Source organism: Muscardinus avellanarius, assembly GCF_963383645.1.
Source record: "Muscardinus avellanarius genome assembly, chromosome: 16".
Classification (NCBI taxonomy): domain Eukaryota; kingdom Metazoa; phylum Chordata; class Mammalia; order Rodentia; family Gliridae; genus Muscardinus; species Muscardinus avellanarius.
In genome coordinates, this window is record NC_137802.1 from 48,634,553 (window position 1) to 48,646,371 (window position 11,819).

The 11,819-nt window shown below is 41.8% G+C and overlaps 1 protein-coding gene across 1 annotated transcript in view; it reads right to left on the reverse strand.

Moving 5' to 3' along the window:
* Positions 1 to 4,093: 4,093 nt before the first annotated feature.
* The window catches only part of FBXO47 (F-box protein 47), a gene marked incomplete at its 3' end in the record, with an annotated part of 44,115 nt that continues 36,389 nt past the window's right edge, over positions 4,094 to 11,819 (reverse strand). The window contains exons 7-8 of the mRNA XM_080714051.1: positions 8,528 to 8,687; positions 4,094 to 4,206 (exon numbers count right to left, since the gene is read on the reverse strand). Coding sequence (XP_080570177.1) covers positions 4,094 to 4,206; positions 8,528 to 8,687 — 273 coding nt within the window. The remainder of the gene's footprint in view (positions 4,207 to 8,527; positions 8,688 to 11,819) is intronic.

An 11,819-nucleotide genomic window follows, 5' to 3' on the forward strand; every position in this document is an offset into this window, starting at 1 on the left:
AGAAAAGGCTGGGCTTGATGGCACACACCTGTGATCCCAGTGCTTGGGAAGCTGAGACAAGAGTAGTACAGGTTCTTTTTCTTTTTTTTTTTTTTTTATTTGCGGGTTTGGGGATGGAACCCAGGGGCATTCGACCTCCGAGCTACACCCATTTTTTTTATTCTTGTATTCTGCCCTATTTTTTTTATTCTTTATTTTGAAACCAGGTCTCACTGAGTTGCAGAGAGCCTCACTAAATAGGTTGTCCGCGAACCGCAATCCTCTGGTCTCAGCATCCCGAATGCTGGGATTACAAGCATGCGCCACCACGCCCGGCTGGAGTACAGGTCCTAGGACAACCTCAGCAAGTAGCACAACTCCCGGCAACCTACCAAGACTCTGGTTCAAACAAAACAAAAAATAAAAAAAGGCTAGGGGTGTAGCTTAGAGGTAGAAACGCCCCTGGGTGTGATTCCCAGTACAAGGAAAAAAAAACCTTCAATCCTACTGCTCAGCTTCCCAAGTACTGGGATTATGGGTGTGAGCCATCACAATGGGCTGCAAAATTATTTTACTTTTTTTTTTTTTTGTGGTACTGAGGGTGGAACCCAGGGGCTTTTCTACCTCTGGGCTATACTCCCAGACTTATTTTATACTTTATTTGGAGACAGGGTCTTACTGATTTGCTGAGAGCCTCACTAAGTAGCTGACGCTGGCTTTGAACCTGTGAGATCCTTCTGCCTCAGCCTCCCAAGCTCTGGGATTACAAGCGTGCACCACCACGCCTGGCTTGCAACATTATTTTATATAAGACAATTAATTGGGGCTGGATGGCTGTATCTCAGTAGTAGAATATGTGTCCCTAGCATGTATGAGGTTCTGGGTTCAATTCTCAGCACCAAAAAAAGAAAATAAAATCATTCTTTGATCGTGGCAGAACTAAAATTAATAGCTTAAACATAAATTCTACCACAAGAAACTCAATGACTTATGTAATAAAAAAAACTCTGGCTGGGCGTGGTGGCGCATGCTTGTAATCACCGCGCTTGGGAGGCAGAGATAGGAGGATCCCGCAGGTTCGAAGCCAGCCACGCACGCTGGCTTAGGAGACCCTGTTTCCAAAATGAAAATGTAAAAAATAGGTCTGGGAGTGTAGCCCGGAGGTAGAAGGGCTTCCAGGAACCCCAGTACCACACACACACACACAAAACCAACTCTGAATAAGTTAAAAATGTTTCCAATTTTAACTTTATTTTTATGAATAAATAACAAATTAGACACATTTTAACAAATGCTATATATGTAGATATCAAACATATTTTACCATAACTACAATACTTTGGAAATAACCATGCATATTTTTAGTTTTATGCAGCTTTAAGACAGCAGTGATCTTAGAATGTTAGGATTTTTTTTTAATTTAAGAACATTTTCAAGGCTCAATAGTGTGTATTAAGTCTTTACTTATTTGACAAATTTTCTAAAGTTATATTTATTTTCTTGATGGAAAGAAATGTATTCGTAGTCCTTTTGCACTTTTTTCTTTTAGCTTGGTTAAGTCCAATTCTGCTGTTTCAGGCCAGCCTTCCTATCCTAGTGATGTGTCAATAAACCGAGGAGCGCCCCTCCATAGCCAGATTCCTAGGGCTTCCCAGCTCCTGCTTGTAGACTTGCTAAAGAAGTAGTACAGTAGAATCTGTCCGGGAACCAAAAAGGGTTCTAACAACTTTATTTTTATCTGTCACAATATTTATTGACAAAAAAGTTGTAATTTTATAATTGAGTATACTTCATCTAAGGAGGGTGGGCCTTGAGTAATCGTCACATGAAGAGACTGGCATTGGGTTATACTGACAGCCTGCTTTTGAGTTGCACATTCTGCTGGGTGCCTCTTACTGGCTATAATCTCCAAAGGCGAATAGTTATCCTAGCAATAAACTAGAAACAAATTGAGTCAACACAGGATCAGAAACATGTAAAACAGTGCTTACTGTTTGAGCTCTGGAGAACGGCCTGGTAACAGTGGTAGGCCTCTAGAACATTTGACCTGCTTCCCAGTGCGCTCACTTACTGCCCACATTGTAATAGGATAAAGTTGAGAAGGAGTCGTCCAAGAGTGTTAAAGGTAGATGCATAGTTTCATGAGGTATAGGGTATTTATCACAAGATATATAATCTTTTATGATTAGTTTCTAAGAAAAGTAACACTGGTGTTGGAGGTATAGCTCAGTGGTAGCGTGCTTACCAAGCATGTGCTAGGCCCAGGTTTCCACCTCCAACACCACACACAAAAAAAAGAAAGTAAAATCATTAATTTGGTATTAGTACTATTATCGTGTGTGTGTGTGTGTGTGTGTGTGTGTGTGTGTGTGTGTGTGTGGTGTACAAACAACAGTAAATATGATGTGTTGGTGACCTTGCCCTCTAGTAAAAGTAAAAATCATCCTACAAACTGAAGTCAATGAAGATCGGAAAAAAGTGATCTCACATTAGGCCAATCTTCTGGTTTAGAAAAAGGCACCGGTGCCAGGTGTGGGGCGCATGCCTGCCTGTAACCTGGTGACTCGGAAGGCCGAGGCAGGAGCATCACAAAATTGACAGCAGCACAACAATGTGTTTAGGGCCGTGGTGACTTGGCAGTTTAGTGAGACCTTGTCTCAAAATAAAAAAAATAAAGGGGCCGAGGATGTAGCTGAGGAGCAGGTTCTTGCCTGGCGTGCAGTTTGATGAGGGAGGGGAGAGAACAAGCAGGGAAATGGAGGAGATCCAAGAGGGAGCCAGCGTTATTTCGGCCTAGCAAGACACTGTTCTGATCTACTTTTTCAGGAACGTGGTGGCGGCAGATGCTCGATCTACTGAAATAGCTCTGCAGGTCTTAGACTCCCCAGCGACTGAATGAAGAGTAAGCCTCTTCTCCCCCGGGCTGCTCTAACCATCCACATCCGGTTTCATTCATCAAATTCCACTTGTGTTGCTGTTACTCCTTTCTCCCCCGTTACTGATGACTGAACCCAGATCCTTGTGAGGACGCTGGGTAAGCACTGCCACTGAGCCACGTCCTCAACCCGACCCATTCAAGACAAGAAGAAAGGCTTAGTGAGGAGGGCTGTGAAGATTGTTCTGATGCCAGACTAGCTTTCTTTCATTATATATTTTCCCTTATTTGCAACATTTTACTTTAATCCCTAGGAAAGTATAAAATGTGATTGTTGTATTAAGGCAATATATACCTTACTCTATTTATAGACCTTTTATATGATTATCTTTAAAAAGGAAATATATATATGTATATATATGGTGTGCTTATACATACAGACATACAAATATATGTTTATATGAATATAAACACACATGCTTTTTTCTTTCCTTCTTTTTTTGTGGCACTGGAGGATCCAGAGGCATTCTACCTCTGAGCTATACTCCCAACCCTTTTCTCTTATTTGTTTTGAAACAGGGACTTGCTAAGTTGCTGAGGCTGGCCTCAAATCTGTGATCGTCCTGTCTCAGCCTCCCAAATCCTAGGATTACAGGCATATACACACCATGCCTAGCTCTCATTTTGGTTTTATATGTTAATTCATGAAAAAATGAAATATAATGTTCTTTTGTAATCATGTGCCAAGAAGGAAATACAGAATGTGATTTATATTCTGCACATTTCAAAACACTACATTGCAGATCTTTACAAAACATTCTGGCTGTGTCTGTATAATCTAAGCAAAGTGAACAGATACTACTCTTTAGTGAATTTGGGTCTATTCTTACTGTGAAACAAGTTTCTCTTGCTCCAAAATCCAAACAAGATGGACCGGCCCCAGATTCTCGGACAGTTAACATTTCATTTTGGTTTGGTGTTTGCCTTACCAAATACTGGAGTAGCAGAACTTGTTTTCTAGAGAAATCACAACATATTCCTGGGTTTACTTGTTATTCTTATATTAATAATGGTGTAAGCAGTTGCTGCTAAAATCCTGTGCAGCTTTTATATTCCTAGTTTCCTTAGACGATAAAAAGCCCCATAGATGCTATTCTTTTGGGAGTGAAAAAGTAGAGGTAGCAGTCTTCCAAGTGTTAGTTCAGCGACGTATTCTTTACATGCAAGGCTTTTGAGTATTTAGGGAGAGATGGTATTCATGGTCAAATACAAGACCTCCTTGTGAAAGTTAGCCTGAGCATGTACAAGATGGAACAAATTCAGAAAGTCTCTATCATCTTCATCACGATCTCCTATATGCCATACAGAGAAACAGACAGTAGTGAAAAGAAAATGTCAGTTAAAAATTTAAATATAAGCGCCAGGCGTGGTGGTGCACGCTTGTAATCCCCGTGCTTGGGAGGCGGAGACAGGAAGAACTGCGCAGGTTCTCTTAAACCTCGCTGGCTTAAGAGACCCTGTTTCCAAATATAAAAAAAGTCTGGGAGTGTAGCCCAGAGGTAGAATGGCTTCCAGGAACCCCAGTACCACCAAAAAAAAAAAAAAAAAAAAAAAAAAAGAAAGAAAGAAAGAAAGAAAGAAATTAAATAGAGCCAGGCATGGTAGTGCACACTTGTAATCCCAGTATTTGAGAGGCTAAGACAGGAGGATCATGGTTCGAGGACAGCTTCAGCTACTTAGTGAGACCCTTTGCAACTCAGTGAGACCCTGTTTCAAAATAAAGAATAAAAAATAGGGCTGGGGGTGTAGCTCGGAGATAGAATGCCCCTGGGTTCCATCCCCAGTATGGGGAAAAAAAAATTATATATATCCAAGCATGGTGGTGCACACTTGTAATCCCAGTACTTGAGTACTTGGAAGGCTGAGACAGGAGAATCCGGGTTCATGGCCAGACTCAGCTACTTAGTAAGACCCTCTGCAATTTAGTTAGAACCTGTTTCAAAATAAAGAAGAAAAAAATAGGCTGGGGGTATAGCTTGGAGGTAGAATGCCATTGGGTTCAATCCCTAGTATCACACACAGATTTTTTTTTTAAATATATGATTTAGCTTTCGGAGATGGCAGATCTGGGCCTGCCGAGGACAGCGGAGCTTACTGCACTGTGGCACTTCCTCACACCCTCTTCCCTGCCTCGAGCCCTTCAATAAAGTGACTTGATCTGGAAAAAAAAATATATATATATATAATATAAAATAAAATTTTAAAGCCGGGTGTGGTGGCACACACTTGCAATCCCTGCACTTGGGAGGCTGAGACAGGAGGATCGCACGGGTTCGAAGCCAGCCTCAGCTACTTAGTGAGGCTTTCAGCAACTTAGTGAGACCCTGTTTCCAAAAAAAAAAAAAAAAAAAAGGTCTGGGAGTATAGCCTGGAGGTAGAAAGCCTCTAGGTTCCACCCCCAGTACCACCAAAAAATAAAAATAAAATAAATAAAATATATGATTTAGCCGGGCGTGGTGGTGCATACTTGTAATCCCCATGCTTGGTAGGCGGAGACAGGAGGATCGCGCAGGTTTGAAGCCAGCTGTGCTGGCTTAAGAGACCCTGTTTCCAAAAATAAAAAAGTATAAAATAGGTCTGGGAGTATAGCCTGGAGGTTGTAGGGCTTCAAGGAACCCCAGTACCAAAAAAAAAAAAAATACAATAAAATATATGATGATTTAGAAACATAAGATGTTTCAATTCTTGTGTGTGTGTGCTTGTGGTAGCAGAGGTAGAAACCAGGGCATTCTGCCTCCAAGCTATACCTGCAGCCCTGTTTTATTTTTTATTTGGAAACAGGGTCTTGCTAAGTTGCTGAAAGCCTCACTAAATTTCTGAGGCTATCCTCAAACCTGCAATCCTCTTGTCTCAGCCTTTCAGGCACTTGGATTAACAGGCATGTGCCACCACTCCTGACTCAATAATTTCTTTTTTTTTCTTCTTTTTGCGAATTTAGGGATGGAACCCAGGGGCATTTGACCTCCAAGCTACACCTCCAACCCTATTTTTTATTCTTTTATTTTGAAACAGGGTTTCACTAAATTGCAGAGGGCCTCACTAAGTAGCTGAGGCTATCTGTGAACCTCGATCCTCCGGTCTCAGCCTCCTGAAGTCAGGGATTACAAGTGTATGCCACCATGCCCAGCTTCAATTTTCTTTCTTTCTTTCTTTCTTTCTTTCTTTCTTTCTTTCTTTCTTTCTTCCTTCCTTTCTTTCTTTCTTTCTTTCTTTCTTTCTTTCTTTCTTTCTTTCTTTCTTTTCTTTTCTTTCTTTCTTTCTTTGCGGGTCTGGGGATGGAACCCAGGGGCATTCGATCTCCAAGCTACACCCCTGACCTATTTTTTATTCTTTATTTTGAAACCGGGTCTCACTGAGTTGCAGAGGGCCTCACTAAGTAGCTGAGGGTGTTCGTGAACTGTGATCCTCCTGTCTCAGCCTCCCAAATGTTGGAATTATGAGTGTGCCCCACCACACCCAACTTCAATTATTTCTAATAATATTTATTTATTGTGGTACTAGGATGGAACCCAGGGGCTTTTTTTTTTACCTCCGGGCTATACTCCCAGACCTATTTTACATTTTATTTGGAAACAGGGTCTCACTAAGTCGCTTAGAGCCTCACTAAGTAGCTGAGGCTGGCTTCGAACCTGTGCATTACTTCTGTCTCAGCCTCCTGAGTGCGGGGATTACAAGCATGTGCCACCATGCCTGGCTTTTTTTCTTTTTTCTTTTTCTTTTTCTTTTTTTTTTGTGGATCTGGGGATGGAACCCAGGGGCATTTGACCTCTGAGCTACACCCCCTGCCCTATTTTTTATTCTTTATTTTGAAATGGGGTCTCACTGAGTTGTGGAGGGCCTCACTAAGTAGCTGAGGCTATCTGTGAACCACGATCCTCTGGTCTCAGCCTCCAGAATGCTGAGATTACAAGTGTGTGCCACCACGCCCAGTTACCCAGATTTCTAATAATATTTATTTATTTATTTATTTATTTATTTATTTATTTAAATTTTTGGTGGTACTGGGGGTGGAACCCAGAGGCTTTCTACCTCCGAGCTATACTCCCAGACCTATTTTATATTTTATTTGGAAACAGGGTCTCACTAAGTTGCTGAGAGCTTCACTAAGTAGCTGAGGCTGGCTTCAAACTTGTGCGAGCCTCCTGTCTCAGCCTCTCAAGCGCGGGGATTACAAGCATGCGCCACCATGCCCAGCTTTTCTAATAATATTTAAATAGAAGACTTTCTGTTACTGACCTTTACTAAGCCAGATATTAACCTTTAAAATCATGTAATTATACAAATAGACTACTGAGTTATAAATCAGAGGAATAGGATGCTGGTCCACGCATTACTATATCTAATTTTGTGACCTTAACCAAGTCAGGTAATTTCACAAAGCCTTATTTTTCTCATGTGTAAAACAGGATTAACTATCATGTCAACCACCTAAAGAACATAAAGTAATATTCATTGATTTGGGCGTGGTGGCACATGCTTGTAATCCCAGCACTTGGGAGACTAAGACAAGAGGATTGCATAGGTTCGAAGCCAGCCTTAGGTACTTAATGAGACCCTGTTTCCAAACAAAACATAAAATAGGTCTGGGAGTGTAGCTCAGAGGTAGAAAGCCCCTAGGTTCCACCTCCAGTTCCACAAAAAACAAAAACAAAACTATAAAGTCAGGCATGGTAGTGCATACTTGTAATCCCAGTAGTTGGAATGCTGAGACAGGAGGATCACAGGTTTGAGACCAGCCTCAGCAACTTAGCGAGACTCTCAGTAACCTAATGAGACCCTATTTCAAAACAAAAAATAAGCTGGGCATGGTGGTGCATGCTTGTAATCCCAGCATTTAGGAGGCTGAGACCAGAGGATTACAGTTCATGGACAGCCTGAGCTACTTGGTGAGGCCCTCCGCAACTTAGTAGCGGTTTCAAAATTAAGAATAAAAAAAATAGGGCAGAAGGTGTACCTTGTAGATTGAATGCCCCTGGGTTCTATCCCCAGACCCGCAAAAAAAAAAAAAAAAAAAAAATGAGTTGAGGGTGGAGCTTGGAGGTAGAATGCCCCTGGGTTCAATGTTCATTATCACCAAAACAAAAAGAAAATGATATAGATATAAAGTATTATTATAAGGATTATGATAGTTGGCATGTGAGTAAATTAAAAATTTTGTTGTGCATAATTGAAGTTGAAGAGTTGACTCTTCAGTTTCACATTCTCTATTGAAACCAACACCTAATTTTATTTTATTTTTGGTACTGGTGATTGTACCCAGGAACATTCTACCTCCAAGCTATACTCCCAGTTCTTTTTTATAATTATTATTATTTTGGAACAGGGTCTCACTAGGTCGATGAGAGTTTCACTACTTTCTGAGGCTGTCTTTGAACCTGTAATCCTCCTGTCTCAGCCTTTAAGAACTGGAATTACAGGTGTGTGCCACCATGCCTGGTTCCAAATTGTAAAACTGACAAAGCCAGGAACTAAAAATAGCTCATGGAAAAACAAACAAAAATTCTCCTTCTATTGTTAGTTTAGAAATAACTGTCCCCTCAGGACGAGCCCTGTGTTAAGTGGAGACTAGAATACACTTTACTAGCACCGTGCATCGTCTGCGCTCCTACTCACCAGACATAACTGACTGCAGCATTTCCATCGTCACACAGGCAAACGCGTTGGCCACGCTCTGCACGAAGTTACTTCTTTCCATCGCCGTGCTAAAGGCTTTGCAGACTTTCTGCATCATTTTAACTGCCCAGTCCATGCAGTATAGTTCTTTCTCGCACACCTGATTTAGACATACAAAGTATTATTGTAAACTCTGTATGAAGAAAGCTATAGAATCTGAAAATGGTATTGACAGTGATGATTTATGATTTAACATTGTTTATTACATGCGACACCCTATTGAGTGTATACATGGGAAATGCTCATATATTTGATGCTTATTTGCTTTCAAATGTTGAGATTTTAGCTGAAAAATGGATAAATCCTGGTTTAAGATTATCAAAATATTCTATTATTCATTAAGAACTAATATTGAAAATAGTATATATATTTTTATATATATATGAAAAATAAGGCTTCTGATCATTCACTCATTCTTTAGTGTTGTTTTTTTTTTTTCTCTCAGAACTGGGGATTGAACCCAGAGGCATTCTACCTCTGAGCTACACCCCCACTCCTGTTTTTTGTTCTTTTTTCTTTTTTTCTTTTTGCGGGTCTGGGGATAGAACCCAGGGGCATTTGACCTCCGAGCTATACCCCCTGTCCGATTTTTTTTATTCTTTATTTTTATTTATTTATTTTTTTGGTGGTACTAGGGGTGGAACTTAGAGGCTTTCTACCTCCAGGCTATACTCCCAGACTTTTTTCTATTTTATTTGGAAACAGGGTCTCACTAAGTTGCTGAGAGCCTCACTCAGTAGCTGAGGCTGGCTTTGAACCTGTGTGATCCTCCTGTCTCAGCCTCCCAAGCGCAGGGATTAAAAGCGTGCACCACCACGCCCAGCTTTATTCATTTTGAAACCGGGTCTCACTGAGTTGCAGAGGGCCTCACTAAGTAGCTGAGGCTGTCCGCAAACCGTGATCCTCCAGGTCTCAGCCTCCCGAATGCTGGGATTACAAGCGTGCGCCACCACGCCCGGCTTGTTCTTTATTTTGAAACAGGGTCTCACTATGTTGTGGATGACCTCACTAAGTAGCTGAGGCTAGCTGTGAATTTGCAATCCTCCTGTCCTAGCCTCCCAAGTACTGAGATTACAAGTGTGTGCCACCATACCTGGCTTATCCTTTATTTTGAAAAAAATTTTTTTTGGGTACTGGGGTTCCTGGAAGCCCTTCTACCTCCCAGCTACACTCCCAGACCTATGTTTTTTATTTGGAAACAGGGTCTCTTAAGCCGGCAAGGCTGGCTCCAAACCAGTGCAATCCTCCTATCTCAGCCTCCCAAGCGCGGGGATTACAAGCGTGCGCCACCACGCCTGGCTTGAAAAATTTTTATCTTTATTTTTTTTGTGTGTGGTACTGGGGGTTGAACCCAGGGGCATTCTACCTCCTAGCTACACCCCCAGCCCAATTTTTTATTCTTTATTTGGAAACAGGGTCTCACAGAGTTGCAAAGGGCCTGAGTAGCTGAAGCTATCTGTGAACCATGATCCTCCTGTCTCAGCCTCCAAAGTATTGGGATTATAAGCGCGCACCACCACACCTGGCTCTCATACTTTATTTTGAAGCAGAGTTTCAGTAAATTGCAGAGGGCCTCACTAAGTAGCTGTAGCTGACTGTGAATCTGTAATTCTCCTGTTTCAGTCTCCCAAGTATTGAATTATGTATGCCACCATGCCCAGTTACTTCATAAGTGCTTATTGAGTACCTGCTAAGAGCTGGAGATATAATGATAAACTATAAAGACATGGTTTAAGATTGGGGAGATACCTCAGTGGCAGAAGGTTTGTCTAGCATGTGCGAAGCCCTGGGTTTGCCAGCACCATCGGCTGGGGAAGACATGGCTTTATTTTTAGGGAGTCCAATAAAATTGTAGACAAATAGACAAAACCAATAGGCAAAATAACTCCATGGTATTACTTTCTACCTTGAGAATTTTAGAAAGTATATATTTTTTGTGGTACTGGAGATGGAACCCAGGGGCTTTCTACCCCCAGGCTATACTCTCATACCTATTTTATATTTTATTTGGAAACAGAGTCTCATTAAGTTGCTGAGAGCCTCACTAAGTAGTTGAGGCTGTCTGTGAACCATAATTCTCCTGTCTCAGCCTCCCAAGTGCTGGGATTACAAGCATGTGTCACCATGTCTGGACCCGATTTTATTTTTTATTTGGAAACAGGGTCTTAAGACTCAATTGTGTAGGGCCTTGCTAAGTTGCCAAGGCTGGCTTTGAATCTGTGATCCTCCTGTCTCTACGTTCACAGTACTGAAATTAAAAGCATGTGCCACCATACCTGGCTGGCACTCTACCTCTGAGTTATACCGTCAGTCCTATTTTATTTATCTTTTTTGAAACAGGGTCTCTTAAGTTGCTGAGGCTGGTCTTAAACCTGTGATCCTACTATCTCAGCTTCCCAAGTACTGGGGTTACAGGCATTCATCACCATGTCCAATTTCACTCACTCATTCATTCATTCATTCATTCATTCATTCATTGGTACTGGGGATTGAACCCAGAGGCATTCTACCTTCAAGCTAACCCCTCCAACCCAATTTTTTCTTTCCTTCCTTCCTTCCCTCCCTCCCTCCCTCTTTCTTTCTTTTATTCCTTTTTTCTTTCACTCTTTCTTTCTTTCTTTTGCAGTACTGGGGATGAGCCCAGGGGCATTCTACCTCTGAGCTATACCCCCACCTCTATTATTTTTTTCCAGTGGTACTGGGAATGGAACCCAGGGGCCTTCTACCTCCGGGCTAAACCCCCAGACCTGTTTGGAAACTCCCTGTTTGGAAACAGTGTCTCTTAAGCCAGCTGAGGCTGGCTTCGAACTTGCACGATCCTCCTGTCTCAGTCTCCCAAGTATGGGGATTAACAAGCATGAGCCACCACGCCCAGCTCCCCACCTCTATTTTTTATTCTGTATTTTGGAACAGGGCCTCACTGAGTTGCAAAGGGTCTCATTAAGTAGCTGAGGCTGTCCACGAACCTGTGATTCTCTGGTCTCAGCCTCACAAATGCTGGGATTACAAGTATGCACCACCATGCCCAGTTTATTCATTTATTTTTTAAGGTACTGGGGATTGGAATCCAGGGTTTTGGTGAATGCTAGGAAAACACTCACTGAGATATATTCTCAGTCCTTTTTATTTTATTTGGAGACAGAGTCCTGTTAAATTGCCCAGGCTGACTTCCAAACTTGTAATCCTGCCTCAGCCTGAGTAGCTGGGGTTACAGGCATGTGCCAAGGAACCT